Genomic DNA, 18,905 nt, shown 5'->3' on the forward strand with positions numbered 1-18,905 from the left:
CATATCTCCCTTTTCATTTCTGATTTTGTTGACATGGATACTGTCCCTGTGCCCTCTGATTAGTCTGGCTAAGGGTTTATCTATCATGTTGATTTTCTCAAAGAACGAGCTCCTGGTTTTGTTGATTCTTTGTTTAGTTCTTTTTGTTTCTACTTGGTTGATTTCAACCATGAATTTGATTATTTCCTGCCTTCTACTCCTCTTGTGTGTATTTGCTTCTTTTGTTCTTGATGTTTCAGGTGTGCTGTTAAGCTGCTCATGTATGCTTTCTCTAGTTTCTTTTTGGAGGCACTCAGAGCTATGAGTTTTCCTCTTAGCACTGCTTTCATTGGGTCCCATAAGTTTGGGTATGTTGTGCCTTCATTTTCATTAAATTCTAAAAAGTCTTTAATTCCTTCCTTCCTTCCTTCCTTCCTTCCTTCCTTCCTTCCTTCCTTCCTTCCTTCCTTCCTTCCTTCCTTCCTTCCTTCCTTTCTTTCTTTCTTTTTCTTTCTTTCTTGACCAAGTTATCATTGAGTAGAGTATTGTTCAGCTTCCATGTTTATGTGGGCTTTCTATTGTTTTTGTTGCTATTGAAGACTAGCCTTAATCTCAAGTGATCTGATAGGAGACATGGGATTATTTCAATCTTCTTGTGTCTGTTGAGGTCTGTTTTGAGACCCATTATATGATCAGTTTTGGAGAAGGTACCATGAGTTGCTGAGAAGGAGATATATTCTTTTGATTTAGGATGAAATGTTCTATAGATATTTGTTAAATTCATTTGGTCCATAACTTCTGTTAGTTTCAATGTGTCTCTCTTTAGTTTGTGTTTCCATCATGACAGTGGAGTGTTGAAGTCACTCACAATTATTGTGTGCGGTGCAATGTGTGCTTTGAGCTTTAGTAAAGTTTCTTTTATGAATGTGGGTGCTCTTTTATTTGGAGTATAGATGCTTAGAATTGAGAGTTCTTCTTGGTAGATTTTTGATTTGATGAATATGAAGTGTCCTTCCTTATCTTTTTTAATAACTTTTGGTTGAAAGTCCATTTTATACTGTATTTTAATGGCTACTCCAGCTTGTTTCTTGGGACAATTTGCTAGGAAAATTGTTTTTCAGCCCTTTATTCTGAGGTAGTGTTTGTCTTTGACACTGAGGTGGTTTCCTGTATACAGCAAAATGTTGGGTCCTGTTTACGTATCCAGTCTATTAGTCTGTCTTTTTATTGGGGAATTGAGTCCATTGTTGTTAAGAGATATTAAGGAATCGTTTCTTCCTATTATTTTTGATGTTATTTTTATGTTTGTGTGCCTATCTTCTATTGAGTTTGTTGAAAGAAGATTACATTCTTGCTTTTTCCAGGGCGTAGTTTCCCTTGTGTTGGCATTTTCTCTCTATTATCCTTTCTAGGGCTGGATTTGTAGAAAGATATTGTGTAAATTTGATTTAGTCATGGAATACCTTGGTTTCTTCATCTATGGTAATTAAGAGTTTTGCTGGGTATAGTAGCCTGTGCTGGCTTTTGTGTTCCCATAGGGTCTGTATGACATCTGCCAAGGACCTTTGAGCTTTCTTAGTCTCTGGAGAGAAGTCTGGTGTAATTCTGATAGGTATGACTTTATATGTTACTTGACCTCTTTCCCTTATTGCTTTTAATATTCTTTCTTTGTTTTGTGCATTTGGTGTTTTGACTATTATGTGATGATAGAAATTTCTTTTCTGGTCCAATCTATTTGGAGTTCCACAGGATTCTTGTATGTTTATGGGCATCTCTTTCTTTAGGTCAGGGTAGTTTTCTTCTAAAATTTTGTTGAAGATGTTTACTGGCATTTTAAGTTGGGAATCTTCTCTCTATACCTATTATCTTTTTTTTATTCGATATAATTTATTTACATTTCAAATGATTTCCCTTTTCTAGCCCCCCCACTCCCCGAAAGTCCCGTAAGCCCCCTTCTCTCCCCTTGTCCTCCCACCCACCCCTTCCCACTTCCCCATTCTGGTTTTGCTGAATACTGCTTCACTGAGTCTTTCCAGAACCAGGGGCCACTCCTCCTTTCTTCTTGTACCTCATTTGATGTGTGGATTATGTTTTGGGTATTCCAGTTTTCTAGGTTAATATCCACTTATTAGTGAGTGCATACCATGATTCACCTTTTGAGTCTGGGTTACCTCACTTAGTATGATATTCTCTAGCTCCATCCATTTGCCTAAGAATTTCATGAATTCATTATTTCTAATGGCTGAATAGTACTCCATTGTGTAGATATACCACATTTTTTGCATCCACTCTTCTGTTGAGGGATACCTGGGTTCTTTCCAGCATCTGGCAATTATAAATAGGGCTGCTATGAACATAGTAGAACATGTATCCTTATTACATGGTGGGGAGTCTTCTGGGTATATGCCCAGGAGTTATACCTATTATCTTTAGGTTTGGTCTTCTCATTGTGTCCTGAATTTCCCGGATGTTTTGCCTTAGGGGCTTTTTGCATTTTGCATTTTCTTTGACTGTTGCATCAATGTTTTCTATGTTATCTTCTGCACCCGACATTCTCTCTTCTATCTCTTGTATTCTGTTGGTGATGCTTGCATCTATGATTCCTGATTTCTTTCCTAGTTTTTCTATCTCCAGGGTTATCTCTCTTTGTGATTTCTTTATTGTTTCTATTTCCACTTTTAGATCCTTGATGGTTTTATTTAATTACTTCACCTGTTTGGTTGTGTTTTCTTGTAATTCTTTAAGGGATTTTTGTGTTTCCTCTTTAAGGGCTTCTACCTGCTCACTTGTGTTTTCCTGTATTTCTCTAAGAGGAGTTATTTATTTCCTTCTTAAAGTCTTCTATCATCATCATGAGATGTGATTTTAAACCAGAGTGTTGCTTTTTTGGTGTGTTGGGGTAATCAGGGATTGCTGTGGTGGGAGAACTGGGTTCTGAAGATGCCAAGTAGCCTTGGTTTCTGTTGCTTATGTTTTTTCCCTTGCCTTTCACCATCTGGTTATCTCTGGCATTAGCTGGTCTTGCTGTCTCTGACTGTGGTTTATCTCTTCCGCAAGACTGTGTGTCCATACTCCTGGGAGACCAGTTCTCTCTGGGAGGAATTTAGGTATGGAGAGCTGTGGCATAGGATCAGCTTTGGGGTGCAGACAGAAACCAGAAGGATCCTGTCCCTGGCTGTTCCTTGGTTCCTGTGTCCTGATGACTCTGAGTGTGTCCCTCTTGGTCCAGGAATTGAACAGAAATGGTGGTCTTACCTGTACTCACAGGTGTGTCAGCACTCCTTGGACACCAGCTCTCTCCTGGTGGTATCTGTGTATGGAGCCTTGTGGTACAGGATCAGCTGCAGGCGAAGATGAAAACCAGAAGGCTCCTGTCCCAGCCACTTCTCAGTTCCTGTGTCCTAAGGGTTCTGGGCAGGCCTCTGAGCAACAGTTGTGGTCTTACCTGCACTCACAGGCTTGTCAGCACTCCTGGGAGGCTTGCTCTCTCTCCTCTCTATTTGGGTATAGAGCCCTATCATCCTTCTCTCCTTCTACCATGTGGGTTCCGAGGATCAAACTTAGGCTTGGAAGCAAGTGGCTTAACCCACTGAGCCATCTTGCTAACCCCACTACCTCCACATAATTTAATCTGAAATGAGAGGCCTTCTTTCAGACCTGTCTTACTGCTTCTGGGGGAATATAAGCATAATAGCATATAAAGTGAACGTTTTCAATATGGTATTTTCATACTATATCCATTATACTATATTATTATAATTATATTATTTTTCAACCTCCTCTTCCTTCAGTAGACCCTTCCCATCCTTCCTGCTCTCTTCTTGTTGGTCCTATTCTTCCCATCAATAGAGCCCTTTCTTCTTTCATGTCCATGAAAGAAACACCACACACACACACACACACACACACACACACACACACATATGAGGGTAGGTCCTGCACTAGGTGTGGGCTAGCAGAGTTAAAAGGGACTGGTCTATTTATCACAGTTGGGGCAATGGAGGACTTATTCAAGATGCCTGCCACTATGGGGATTGGGATAGCTTTGGGTAGTGTTTTGCAGCCCCTACATACAGTGTGTGTGAGTGTATGTGCTCCAAGTAGGAAAAATGCAGTCTTAAAAACAAAAAAGTCAGCTCAGTTTTGAACTGTACATGAAATTGAATTTGTATAGCCCATGCCCATACTCCCATCATGCTTGACCATTTTAACTGAGCTGATTGCTTTATTATAGTGTGGCTGAATTGAGAGGCTGTTAACTGGTCGATCTAGTCAAAATGTCAAACTAGTAACGAGTGTCTAAATGGCTTGCCTGTCAAAAAAGTAATGAAGGCCGCAGCTGATGGTTTGTGCCCTTCCTCCAAGGTGACCTAGACAAAGACAGTAGGAATGAAGGGGCAGAATTGAAAAGGAGGGAAAAATGATAGCCCATCATTTGAGAGGAAACACTTTGTGTTGATTTGTATTCTGATCCACTAAATGCTTCTATTGCCAAACTGAGTTTCTGGCACTTGAGCTATTTTAATAAGTAGTGAGCATCGTATTGGAGCCATTGGCATGCTGCTTAGTTTAGCAGATTGGAAAACTCCTAGAAATATTTAACTTGGAAGAATTCACAAACATTTTGCAAACAATGGTATTTTGATATCCACACATCTGTGGCTCATTTAAATGGTGTCTTAATGTAACAGACCCACAGCTGTTTGGTTATGATCCTTCCTCCTGGATGTAACAGGTTTTTTTTTGTCTTGCGTCACCACTCTAGGAATCCCAGCAATCACAGTGACCATTATACTCAGTGTAAGAAAAGACTTATATGGAACTCTGAACCCAACAACTCCATTGTAAGTACCCAATATCACTTGCTTCTCAGGTGGTGTGGTTTTTAGCTATGGTGGGATGTTTCTGGTCAGGGGATTTAGTCTTAGCATTGGCTTTGTAGAAAACTCAGTGTCAGCCTTTCTGCTCAAACACAGCCATGTTCATCCATGGAAAGATTAGGTGTTTGGAATCTGTATGATTGTGGCTAAGTCATCTGCCTCTTAGATGCATCTCTTCTGGAAAATGGGGTGAATATCATCTGTTTTCAGTGTCATGTGCAAGATAAAATGTCATTGCTTTCCCTGTTGCCTGATCCATGGCAAATACTTTGTAATTGGCTGCAAAACCTCCCAGACCATAGAAAGATTTAGGGGCTAGTCTAAAAAAATACTAAGATAAGTTGGAAAACATGTTCGTTTAGCTTTCCCAGGAGACTGAAAATTTCCCATTGTAGTAAACTGGCCAGATTTATTGTTCTCTCTCTCTGTCTCCCTCTCCCCTTTCCCTCCCTTCCTCTTTAAAATTTGATGTGTAAGCCCATCTCTTTGACTCTAAAGAATAGGTTTGTATTCCACTCCATCTCTTTGGAGCCTTCTTCCCTCTGGGCTGCAATTTTTTTTTTCTAGACAGGGTTTCTCTGTGTAGCCCTGGCTGTCCTGGAACTTACTCTGTAGACCTGGCTGGCCTTGAACTCAGAAATCTGCCTGCCTTTGCTTCCAGTGTTCTGGGATTAAAGGTGTGTGCCACCATTGCCTGGCTTTGCACAATATTTTTTTAAGTTCCCCATATCCACTCCCTTTACCATGGCCTCTCAAAATCACATCCACTATGGATTTCTTGTGCCTTTGCATTGGGATCAAGTATAGAAGGCCCTCTGTAGCAGAGGTTTTCTAATTAAAAATTCCTGCTTTTTACTTATTTTCTTCTCTTTATTTTCCCCTTCCATCTTGTCTCCAGCTCTTTGCCTATTTCCTGTCTTAAAAGATTCTCAGTATCTGTCTCATAGTGATTCTTCTTTAAAGATCAAAAGCAAAAACAAAACCAGAACAAAATCAACTCTGCATTCCCCCCACAAAGAGCCTTTTTATATGTGGATTTGTTAGTAAGAGGCAGATGGCTCTAAGAGTTTTGTTTTGTAAATAATTATACTTTGAAAGGTAATTCACCACAGGATACAACATCCAAAAGTACAAAAGGGTAGATGCTGAAAAGCCTCTTCCCAACCCCCAGCTATGAAATTTTGCTCCTTTCAGGTAACTCCTATTACCAGTAGTCAAACATGTGGCTATTTCCTTGCACAGAGTTTTTGGCTTGTTTGCTTTATTTTAAATATTATTTTATTATTATCATCACTTTGTAGTTTGGAATTTTGTCTTGCTATATAACCCAGGATGTCCTGGAACTTAGTGTGTACTCCAGGCTGACTGTAAACTCCTGCTTCAGCTTCTCAGATGGCTGGTATTACAAGCCTGAGCCACGACACCCAGATAGTTATTTTATTTTTGACACATTTATTGTACTTATTTGTGAAATATAGCAAAATATTTGAATATGTATTTATGTTGTAAAATGGTCAAAATGTTATCTAAAATGTTCAAATAACATATCTATTATCTCAAAATTTATCATATCTTTGTGGTACCAACATCTGAACACTGTTCTTAGTGATCTGAAATATACAACACATATTGTTTATTATAATCACTACTTTGTGCAACAGAACACAGGAACAACAGAACACAGGACACATTCCTCCTTTCTGCTGGAAGCTTGTACTCTCCCTCTTATTCTCCCTGATAATTGCTAATCTGCTCTCCCATTCTATGTGATCAACATTAACAATTCCTTCAGACTGATTTATTTTATGCATGTGAGTATTTGCATGCATATATCAATTGCACCATGTGCATGCCTGGTGCCCAGGGAAGTTAGAGAAAAAAAAACATCCAATTTCCTAGAATCTGAGTTTCCGGTGGTTTGTGAGTGACAATGTGTATGCCAGGAATCAAATCTAGGTCTTCTGCAAGAGCAGCAAGTACTCTTTACTTAAGTCATCTCTCCAACCCCATGTCAGAGATCATCTGTATCCCAAAATATAGTACTGCTTCATTTTGAGAGCTTTCTGTAGTTTTGTTTCAAGCTGAAAATGATAGACTAAGTTCTGGAAAGACCCAGTGTAGCAGTTTAAGACAAAACCAGAAGAGGGAAGTGGGAAGGGATGGGTGGGAGAACAGAGGGAGGGAAGGGGGCTTATGTGACTTTCGGGGAGTGGGGGACCAGAAAAGGGGAAATCATTTGAAATGTAAATAAAAAATATATCGAATAAAATTAAAAAAAAAAGAATCCGAAGTATGAGACTACACACACACACACACACACACACACACACACACACACACACACACACACACTGACATGTACCAGTGTGGATAACGTGTCCCAAAGGATTTTTTTGGATTCAGAAAGAGATTCCAGCTAATTAGACACACATTTGACTTAGTCAAGCTTGTCTGCCTTCAAAACTCAGAAGCAATGTGTCTCCTAGTTAGAAATGTTGTTCAATGTAGCATCTGCTCCCAGGAAGCACTGGACATCTTTTCTTTAACAGGAACTGTAGGGCTATTAAGCTATCCAGTAGTCACTGCTGCCTTTTGTGGTCCAAATGCATCATATTTTAAAGCAGTACGAGAGCCATCTTCTTTTTGTCGAATTTTTCATTAACTCTGATCATCTCATCATTGTTTGATATAGCATTCAGGAATGTTCCTGCTTGCCCCTGCCCTTTTATTGCGATATTTATCATGCAAAGCAGAATTCATCTTGCAAATAAAAGCTCTGGTTTAAGGTGTGTGCAGGGTGGGGAGGAGAGCTCCTTTGGGGAAAAACACATAATTTGCTTTTCTCTTGTTGAAAAGAGAATAGTTTCTCAGGGAAATTTACTGAGGTCGCTGTACATGGGTCCTGTAGGATGCAAGCTTGCATTGTAAGGTGCCAGAACTAGGACCCAGGAGAATAAAGTTTAAGCCCAACTCTTCCTCCACGGGTTACGAGTGAACTCCATTGTCTTGCTTCATTTCTCTGAATGTCCTTAGATTGGATGAAGCTGACCAGGGACTTCAGTGGGGTCCCTAGAAAGCAGTAGTTTATGTTTACGGTTCACAATAGTCTTCTCTTTCTTGTTCTGTACAGCTGTTGGATTAAAGACGATCACATCTTTTACATCTCCGTGGTAGCTTATTTTTGCCTCATATTTCTCATGAATCTCTCCATGTTCTGCACTGTTCTTGTTCAATTGACTTCCGTGAAATCCCAAAGCCAGAAGACTCGGAAGAAAATGATTCTGAATGACCTCAAAGGCACAATCAGTTTGACATTTCTGCTTGGCCTCACCTGGGGCTTTGCCTTTTTTGCCTGGGGACCTGTGAGGATCTTTTTCATGTATCTTTTTGCCATTTGTAATACGTTACAAGGTAATTATTGCATGTTGGCACTTTCTGTGGCAAGTTAGACATCTAACCAAGAAAACTTTGTTTTGGAAAATAATCTCATGTACTGGAATTTAAAGGAGAGAAAGAGAAAACAAAAAACAAACTTCAGGAAATCCCTGCTCCTAGTGAGTCAACAGTGGTCTTTGGACATACCAGTTAGGTGTTAGCCTTTGTTGAGTGAATACACTGTGCCCCCCCTCACCCCTACCCATCAGTGGGAGGAGCATTACAAAGGCAAGAGTTCTAACAGTACTCATAGCACCAACACACTGCATTTGTTGATCTACAGATTCACACTTGTGTTTGAATTTTGAAGTACATGGTCTAGTTGAAAATATCTATGACTAGACAGTAGAGACATTACATTCTGAACTCCATAGGCTCAGGTTGCATCATATCTCTTACTATTTTATTAAAACAGCAGGCTAGAAAATTGCAGAGTCACACAGCTGCTTCAATGCAAACAGCTGAGGACCAAAGCTCTGAGCAGAATATGGGAAAATATAAAATACGCGGTTTTTCTATGTGCTGTTTGTATGTACGTATGTATGTATGTGTGCATGGTGTATATGTGGATGTGTGTATGGTGTATATATGGATGTGTATATGGTGTATATGTGGATGTGTGTATTGTGTATATGTGGATGTGTGTATGGTGTAGGTGTGTGTGATATGTGCATGTGTCTGTAGTGTATATGTGTGTGTAAGTGAGGGGATATATATGTGGGGTATGTGTGTGTGAAGGGTATATCGTGTTGTGTGTATGTGTGTGGTATGTATATGGTATGTGTGGTGTGTATGCATGTGTGGTATGTGTGCATGTGAGGAGTGTGTGTGTGAGAGAGACAGAAAGTGACATGTGTGCGCGCGCACGCGCGCACACACACACACACACACACACAGAGAGAGAGAGAGAGAGAGAGAGAGAGAGAGAGAGAGAGCAATACGCATGCACCCACAGGCTGACATCCTTTAGCACTTATTCCTTATTTGAAACAAACAAACAAACAAAAACAAGGTCTCTTACTCAACTGGGAGATAGTCTGACAGGCAGCATGTTCTACCAGTTCTCCTGACTCCACCCCACATAGCACTGGGGTTCCAGGTGTCCTGTGCCATTCTAGCTTTTAACATGAATGCTAAAGGTTGAAAAACAGGCCCTCATATTTGAACAGCAAGCACTCTTATCTGCTAAGCCACCTCCCCAGCCACTCACATGCCTTCAGATTGCATCTGGTGCTAGAAAGGAACTTCTTAGCAATTCTTGGCACTTGGTTCTTACTTGGTGCTTTATACTTATGGCGGAGGTCAAAGAATCAGGTAAGAGCTCTACAGTGGACAAAGCCACCTGACTCAGACTGAGGTGCTCTAACTTGATATTATATCATATCACAGAAACTACATTACCTCAGGAGAGAATGTCTGTAGAAGTGCATTAGGATCCTGTGCAGACTCCCTTCTCAGTGCTAACTCCAGGATGCTTTCTGGCTAACTAATCTGAGGAGAGATGTGTCCCGAGTATTAAAAGTGGAATTGAAGAAAGACTATAAAGCTGGTTGGAACTTGAAAAGAAAGATTTTTTTTTAAAAGCCAGTGTTCCATCCCTTGGCAGAAGGGAAAATAGTATGTAGAATATAATCAAGTATTCTCTTGAAGATGAAAGCAAGAGCCTCACAGAACTAATGTGAACAGAGGCATGCTGTCAGACACATCTTATGATAATCAATTACTTCTTGTCCTGCCTATAAGATAAGAGTGTGCTGTCCTATATAGCAAGGGTGTTGGCAAAGCCCTGAGTTTCAAAGTCAAGTTGCACACACACACACACACACACACTACACAGAAGCATGCAAGCATGCACACTCCCCCCCCCACAAACACATGCATTCTGCGATGAAACAGGTGAGCAAACTAGCAGTTTGAAAGACAAATGGTTAATTTGTAGCCATGACTGAATGGTGGATGTCCTGTGGTCAGGTGAGAAAAAAATTAAGCTCATGACAAGCCCTTTGCTAGTGGCAAAACCCAAACAAACAAACAACCCAATGCCTTCTCTCCTGCCTGCCTTGTAGTGAACAAGCAGGCCAATGTGCTGTAGGAAAGAAAAAGGAGAGCTTCCAGGAAAAGAGGAGAGAGCTGGCAGTCTGCTCATTGGAGTTCACAGAGTAAGCTTAAAGTATGAGAACTCACAAAACTGAATGCCCGGGATCAAAGTCATCATAGGTGCTCATTGTCATGGCTGTCCCTTAGTCATGCTGCAGCGAGGTATCTCCCTGCTCTGAGGCTGAGGCTTGCTCTCCTCAGGTTGCTGCTCTGCCTTCCTGTTACCCAGAGACAACACTACTGAGTCCATCACTGCCGTTGTTTGGTTCCACATAGTAATAAAGCCCGTGGGAGAGTTAATGAGACAGGCTTCCAGACTGCTGCCTCCCACCTGGAATCGGGGAGCCTCAGGGCTGGGACCAGGGAAACAAGATCTTGCCAATCCAACTCTCCACCAAGTGACAGAAAGTCACTCGGCTCTTCCTGAAACTTCCTAGGGACTGGGAGCTCAGCACTCCATGAAGCAGAACATTTAGCTTCAGATCCCCTCTGATTCTTATCCCACTTTTCTTCCTTGGATGGCAGGAAAGTCGGATGGTTAGGACCTTGGCGTCTATAGTGAGCCCCCACTCAGTGCTGATGTGGCCAACTCCACATGAGCTCTGTGACCTGGGGAAAGTTGATTAAAGATCATGGAGTCCAAAGCCTCGTACCTAGAAAGAGGAGAATGGCAACACAATACCTGTCAGGCTGTCATTCCTTGGTAAACACTAGCTGTGATTTGCTAGCACATGGCTGCTCTGGGCCTCCTCCCATCACTCCTGACCTGGCAATCACACAGAGAACAAGCATAATTTGTCTTCTTCATGACAGCCCTCTTGGATCTGCGACTAATACCATTGCATCTTCTCAGTCTATATTACTTACCACAAGTATTCCCTTATCTAGATACAGCACCCCAAACTTTCCCCATGCCCATCACCATGCTCAGTGGCTCTACCTTTGAGTACTTCTGTTTGTCAGCATCCTCTTAAAACAAAGCCCTCACTGTGAGCCCAACTGGTGGTCAAATTAGGGTCAGTTTCAGCAGATTATTCCTTTCCTCGGTGCAAGACTCTTGACTGTGCTGAAGCTCAAGGCATACAGCTGTAATCACAACTATTTTGAAGAATGGAGTGGGAGAATTGAAAGTTCAAGGCCATTACCTTTGGAACTTAGTTAGACCTTGTTTCTAAATAAAAAGTTTTAAAAAAAAGAGGGCTGGGGCTAAAGTTCAGTGATAGAGTACTTTCTGAGCATGTATAAAGTTCTATGTTCAATCCCCAGTATGACGCAAGTAATAATAATAATAATAATAATAATGGCAGTAGCAGTAGTAAATAAAATATTTCCACTAAGACAGTAGCCGATAGAAGCTTTGAAACTAATTACCCCATCGACTTGTTCTCAGTTTTCAATGATTACTAGGAATAATTAACCTGCAGGATGATTTTCCATTGTAGAGGCAAGTTGAACTCTTTATAGAGAGCAAAGATTTCCAAACAGTGCTTGACTCACAAAATATGTTCTGAACTCCAAACAAGTATTGCTAAGGCTATAGAAGACCAATGAGAATTTACATGTGACATGCCTGGGAGGTCAAGTCAACAACTGTCTAGTGAGTTGCCACACATAGTCCTTTGGGCAGAGGGAAAAGTGATATGAAGATGAAAAGGAGAGAAAAGGCAGACCTTCAAAGGCTCGACAGTGGAGATAAGATGAGCAGTCTGGAGATAATGATGTATCTAAGGAGGGGCCGTATTATGAAAGCTAAGGATCATGGCAGCTCACAAGTGGGAAGTGATTTTCAGGTTGAGGTATCTGCATGAGCTGAGTGGATAATGACTTTGGGCATGGACCATAAATAAAAGTCAGAGTATTGACCAGAATTCCTTTTGTCAATTCCATCCCCATCTTGAAGAAATCCAATTAGTCCTCCAGGGACTTTTCAGTCAGAATAATCTTAAGTTCTACTTTCATTTCCTCAGGAACTATTTTATAGGATAGAAATGAAAAATGTCCCACATTAACAATTGATATGTCCAGCACTTCCCTCTCACTTGCCAGACAAAGGCAAATGTAGAGGATATTTGTGGCTATGTGACAACCTATACCCCAATTCAGCAGCTTAATACTATATACATTTCTAATCTCAACAATGTCCAAGGGTCAGAAATCCAGGCACAACTTAACGATTCACTTTTGGCTCAAAGACCATTATGAATTTGGAGTCAAGCACTCTGCAGCTCCTGTAGTCATCTGAAGACTTGTCCAAGGCTGGGGTGTCTGCTTCCTAGAGGACTCAGTCACGTAACTGGGACTCATCATGTGGGCATCTGCATAGAAATGCCAAGATGTTGTCAAGACAAAATAATTGATTTCTTGAAGCATGAGTGGATGCAGGGGAATGTCTTTTATAGCCTAATGAGGAGAACACCCATGAGTTCTGCCACGCGCCATTGGTAATGTGGGAGGATGCTGCATGTGAAGGATGTGAATTCAGTACATGAAGATGAGGATCACTGAGCCTGATCACTGTGTCTGAGGCTGGGTAGCCTAATGGTCCTTGCATGCCATGCTCTAGCAGCCTAGTGGGGAAACAATGGTGGGCATAGAGTCTTAATACTAGCTTTGTTCTATTGCTGCCTTTTGGGAGATCATAAAGAAATTAGAAAGACATCTGTGCCCCTGGGGTTCACTGAGAGCAGCATCAATGGTGACAAGAATAGGCCTGAGTCAAGAGATTGGTGCTAATGAGTGGACGAAGGTGAAAAGACTGATCTTGTTCTCCTGGCTTAGGCTTCCTCATTTTTGTGTTTTACTGTGTGATGAAGGAAAGCGTGCGGGAACAGTGGCACATGCACCTCCACTGTAGGCGGTTTCGGCTGGATAACTTCTCAGGTAAGATGTCCACTTGTGTGGTTTTAAACTGCACCTATTTTAAAAAACTAACCATATCAGTTTGTCTCCTAATGAATTCATATAACAAGACTATCAAAATGGACTCTGCTTCCACATCATAAAAATGAGTGTATTTTTGTGCTAAGATGGAGGAAGTCAAGGGAAGACTGTGGCTTGGGTCCTGTTTTGACTCAGTAGAGCTTTTGCTTGGGGCCAGATTTCTTGGATTGTTTGTCATCTCACCCGTGGTAGAGTTAGAAGAATATTGACCAAGCACTTAATGCATTTCAGGAATTGTGTCATAGGGCCTTTTGGGCAGTATCCAACAGTAGGTCACATGGATGTGAGAAGCAAGGCACTGTGACAGGTGGAGTGACATGTCAGCATTTCTAAGATGTTTCACAAGTGAGCTGTTCGGGTGGCTCTTCTGATGGGACTTGGCGAAATGTGTGTTGTCTCTCCTTTATTCTTCTCTTATATAACACATCTCAAACACAGCTCCTCTTCCCAGCCCCACCTCCCCTCCCCTCTTCCCTAATCAACTACTTCTCCATTTCCCTTCAGAAAAGAGCAGACTTCCCAGGGATAACAACTCAACATAGCAAAAGGAACTGCTATGAGACTAGGCACAAGCTGTCATATCAAGTCTGAACTAGGCACCCAGTAGGAGGCAAAAGGTCTCAGGAGCAGGTAAAAGAGTTGGAGACAGCCCCTACTCCCACTGTTAGGCATCCACAAAAACACTGAGCTAAACAACCATAATGTACTTGCAAAGGGCCTAGATCAGACCCATACTGGCTCACTGATTGTTGGTTTAGCCTCTGTGAGTCCCTATGAGCCCTGCTTAGTTGAATCTGTGGGCCTTGTTCTCAACCCCTCTGGCTCCTGCAATCCTTTCTCACCCAGTTCTATGTGGTCCCTCAAACTCTGCCTAATGCTTAGGTGTGGGTCTCTGCATCTGCTCCCATCAGTTGCCTGAGGACGCCTCTCTGATGAGGAGGAGACGAAGCAAGGAACTCAAAGCAATTCCACTAAAATTAGGAAAAAGACAGGTTGTCCACTCTCTTTATTTTAGTAAACATAGTTCCTGACATTTTAGCTAGAGCAAAAAGACAATTGAAGAAGATCAAGGGGATACAATTTGGAAAGGAAGAAATCGAAATATTTTTATTTGCAGATAAGATGATAGTTTATATAAGCAACTCCAAAAATTCTACCAGGGCACACTTACAGCTGATAAACACCTTTAGTGATGTGGTTGGAAACAAGATTAACTGGAAAAATCAGTATCCCTTGTATATACAAATGACAAACACACTGAGAAAGAAATCAGGAAAACAGCATCTTTCACAGTAGCCTCAAAAATGTAAAATATCTCAGAGTAACTCTAACCAAGAAACTGAAAGACCTGTATGACAAGAACTTAAAAGTCTTTGAAAAAAGAAATTGAAGATGATATCAAAAGATTGAAAAATATCCCATGCTCACATATTGATAGAATTAATATAGGAAAAATGACCATCTTACCAAAAGCAATCTGCAGTTTCAACACAATCTCTATCAAAATTCCAAGATAAACTAGTGTTCTATTATCAAATGATCTCTTCGATTCTGGCAACTTGTATCTGTTTCCAGACAAAGGCCAGTCTGCTTTCTTCAGAGAGGCAACATTTGTACTTTAAGACTCTACAAATAGTACCCAGGTATTTTTTATACTGGGTATACCAGTGACCTACAAGTCCTTAAGCTCTAGACATCTTTTGTAAGTACATTGGTTTTTCCTGTGTCACACACCATGGGACAAATTAACTTCATCGAAAAGCTAACTCCCTGAATGAACAGATATTAAACACTAAACCTTATATTTAGAGGGATTATTGAAGGCAGTAGAGTTACTATGTCACAATCTCACTTATTTTAATACCGAATGTGATAAATTTTACATGTTTAACTTTTTCTTGTGTTCTTTTAGGTGGGAGAAACAGTTTTGGGATAAATGTTAGGCATAAACAGAAGAGATCGAAGAAAATCAATGAGCCCAAATTATTGACACCATCGCTCAAGTCAACAACCAACTGTACTTTCAAATCTATGGGATCTGTACCCAGCATTCCTTCAGAAATCACCTTTCCAAATGGTAAAGCACAAGATACTTTTGTTTGCATTTGTATTCCAGAGATAATCAATAATATGAGGCTATATGTTGAATCTTGGATAATACTTCTTCTTCAAAACAAGTACATATTTCATATATAATAAAATTAATATTTATTGTATTGTATGTTATGATATATAATACAATATAATACCTACAATATGTATCCAGGTAAGCACTAAATAATCTATATTGTAACTATGTGTAGATTTATGTGATTTTCTATAGATACATGGAGCTGTATATTTGGACTCACTCTTAGCTGAGAAAATGTATAGACTGATGAGCTGTTAGATTAATGGGGATGAAAAGAGACAGAAGGTTTAAATACTTCAAAGGCTCTTCAAATTATCACAGACAGTTGAAGCCAGAAAGAACACTAGACATACTCTAGTTCAATTTTCTCATTGTGTACAGAGAGAAACTTAGTCATGGTAAAGATGCTCACCAATAGCTTATGCTCTAAGATCAAGAATTGACAAATGGGACCTCATAAAATTACAAAGTTTCTGTAAGCCAAAGGACACCATCAAAAGGACAAATCGACAACCAACAAATTGGGAAAAGATCTTCACCAACCCTACATCAGATAGAAGGCTAATATCCAATATATACAAAGAACTCAAGAAGTTAGACCCTAGAAAACCAAATAACTCTATTAAAAAATGGAGTACAGAGTTAAACAGAATTCTCACCTGAAGAACTTCGGATGGCTGAGAAGCATCTTAAAAATGTTCAACTTCATTAGTCATTAGGGAAATGTAAATCAAAACAACCCTGAGATTTCACCTTACATCAGTCAGAATGGCTAAGATTAAAAATTCAGGAGACAGCAGATGTTGGCGAGGATGTGGAGAAAGAGGAACACTCCTCCACTGCTGGTAGGGTTGCAAATTGGTACAACCACTTTGGAAATCATTCTGGCAGTTCCTCAGAAAACTGGGCACCTCACTTCCGGAAGATCCTGCTATACCACTCCTGGGCATATACCCAGAGGATTCTCCAGCATGTAATAAGGATACAAGTTCCACTACGTTCATAGCAGCCCTATTTATAATAGCCAGAAGCTGGAAAGAACCCAGGTATCCCTCAACAGAAGAATGGATGCAAAAAATGTGGTATATATACACAATGGAGTACTATTCAGCCATTAGAAACAATGAATTCATGAAATTCTTAGGCAAATGGATGGAGCTAGAGAACATCATACTAAATGAGGTAACCCAGACTCAAAAGATTAATCATGGTATGCACTCACTAATAAGTGGATATTAACCTAGAAAACTGGAATACCCAAAACATAATCCACACATCAAATGAGGTACAAGAAGAATGGAGGAGTGGCCCCTGGTTCTGGAAAGACTCAGTGAAGCAGTATTCGACAAAACCAGAACGGGGAAGTGGGAAGGGGTGGGTGGGAGAACAGGGGGAGGGAAGTGGGCTGATGGGACTTTTGGGAGTGGGGGGCTAGAAAAGGGGAAATCATTTGAAATGTAAATAAAAAATGTACTGGATTTAAAAAAAAAAGACTTCCTGTGTTGTGGAATCTCCTTAGTAACTAATAGCTGAGGCTGATTGGAAAATGTCAGCTTTGCAAAAAGGATCTCAGGGATATTTTCATTCATTAGCAGTATGTATCACAAATGGACACTTAATTTTCTTCAGGGGAAACAGTAGCAAATACATGTTGGAAAATCCTAATGCTCTTATACCAAACAACAATTGTGCAAAACCAAGAGGCTGAAGACCTGTTTCAAAGTGCTCATAGAGTTAGAGTATGACTGTTGCTCTGTAGGAAGTACATATGTACCTGTTGTCAGACAGTGCTGTCAGAATTAGCTCATCTCCCTCCCTCATACACAGGCCAACTGTATTTTTTCATAACATTCATTTTTTATACTTCATATATATATCATATCATTCCATTAAATTTTCATATGCTTCTTCCTTGTGCAAAATCCTTAATATCCCTATCTTAAATGTTCTTTGTTTTAATGCAGGTGATGTTGATGATGGTCTATATACATTCTCCTCCTTGAGTTGTGAAGCTGCACCTTCTTTTATAAGAAGAGCATTGCCTGCAGAAATCAAAACAAGTTCTATTCAGAAACAAAGATCATTTTCCATAAATGCCAGCAGAGATGCTCACCTGACTCCCAGCACTGGACTAGGGGAAATGTTCAATTTGTAAATCAAATCTGCTTCTACCTTGTATTCTAAAGATTGCTTTGGAAGAGGCATTTAATCATATTTAATAAATATCATATTTAATCATTATCAGCCTTGGAATCATTCTTCTCTTTAGTGTTGTTTTTCATCTTAAAAACCTTTAAAATTAAATATAATATGATAGAAAGAAGATGATGAAGAAAAGGACAGTCCTTTCAAGATTTATATATTTATCATGTTTTGAGTGTGTACCTACATGAATGGATGAGTGTTACATACATAAGGGATCCCTTAGAAGCCAGAAGATGGGTTCTGATCCAATGACATTGGAGTTACATGTACAGGAGTTTATGAGCTACCTGTGGGTGCTGGGTACTGAACCTGGCAGCCCTCTGCAAGAGCAATAAATGCTACTATTAACTGGTGATCTACCTCTCCTCCCCCAGCATTTGTTTTCTTTCATTTGTTTTTAAAGAGGAAATTGGTATCTATGTATGAAGCTTCAAGGGAGACATGTCCATAACATTGGAGATTTTGTTAAAAAAAACTGCTGAGTATATGTCCTAAAACAAACAAACAAACAAACAAACAAACTGAAGCCAAGATCTTTATTTGCTGTGTTCTGAGAGGCAAACAATATTAAGTGACCAAAGCTTCTTCTGTGGCTGGATACCCACAAAAGAAGTAGTCAGGAAAGCCACAAGGTCTGAGCTTCTGAAAAAAAAATCCCTTTCTTGTTTGCCTGTCATTAAAAAACAAACCAACACCCCCAGAAAAACATAACCAAAATCTCCAGCTTTTGTGTCTTCATTTTGATTATAATAACCCTTTATTTAAACATGTTTTGTGGAAAGGGTAAATCATCTATTCACACATGCAGGGATTCCTTGGTGGAGACTATTTCTCAGCTAAGACAGTTCCCCAGGTGGGGAACAAGCAGGGTTCTGATGAGTGTAACAGGACAGGAACTAACTGAAGCTCTTGGCTCTCCATAAGAAGTGAGGGGTAGGCCAGGGCAGGCATTATGGAAGAGCCTTAGACAATGAAGAACCATCTGAAGATGATAAAATGAGCAAATAAAATGAAGTCCCAAGGCTTTGTGTTCTGTGACTAAGCAGGATAAGAGACCTTTTGCATTTGTTTGGGATGAGTTGCATGTCCTCCCGACCTCCACTCTGTGTATGTGTGTGTGTGTGTGTGTGTATGTGAAAAGACTAAGAGAAATGATGATCAAAGTACACTGCAGATTATATGTCTTTGAGATTGACAGCATTAAGTTACTGTCACCCAAAAATAAAATGAAGGACAAG

The 18,905-nt window shown here is 40.2% G+C and overlaps 1 protein-coding gene across 1 annotated transcript in view; it reads left to right on the top strand.

The window, feature by feature from the left end:
• Adgrg4 (adhesion G protein-coupled receptor G4) overlaps window positions 1-17,617 on the top strand; it is a 96,763-nt gene extending 79,146 nt beyond the window's left edge. The window contains exons 18-22 of the mRNA XM_052171664.1: window positions 4,745-4,823; window positions 7,990-8,270; window positions 13,170-13,278; window positions 15,257-15,408; window positions 17,427-17,617. Of these exons, the coding sequence (XP_052027624.1) occupies window positions 4,745-4,823; window positions 7,990-8,270; window positions 13,170-13,278; window positions 15,257-15,408; window positions 17,427-17,617 (812 nt within the window). The remainder of the gene's footprint in view (window positions 1-4,744; window positions 4,824-7,989; window positions 8,271-13,169; window positions 13,279-15,256; window positions 15,409-17,426) is intronic.
• Window positions 17,618-18,905: the final 1,288 nt, after the last annotated feature.

The sequence above is a fragment of the Apodemus sylvaticus genome, chromosome X, assembly GCF_947179515.1.
Source record: "Apodemus sylvaticus chromosome X, mApoSyl1.1, whole genome shotgun sequence".
In the NCBI taxonomy this organism is placed as follows: Eukaryota; Metazoa; Chordata; class Mammalia; order Rodentia; family Muridae; genus Apodemus; species Apodemus sylvaticus.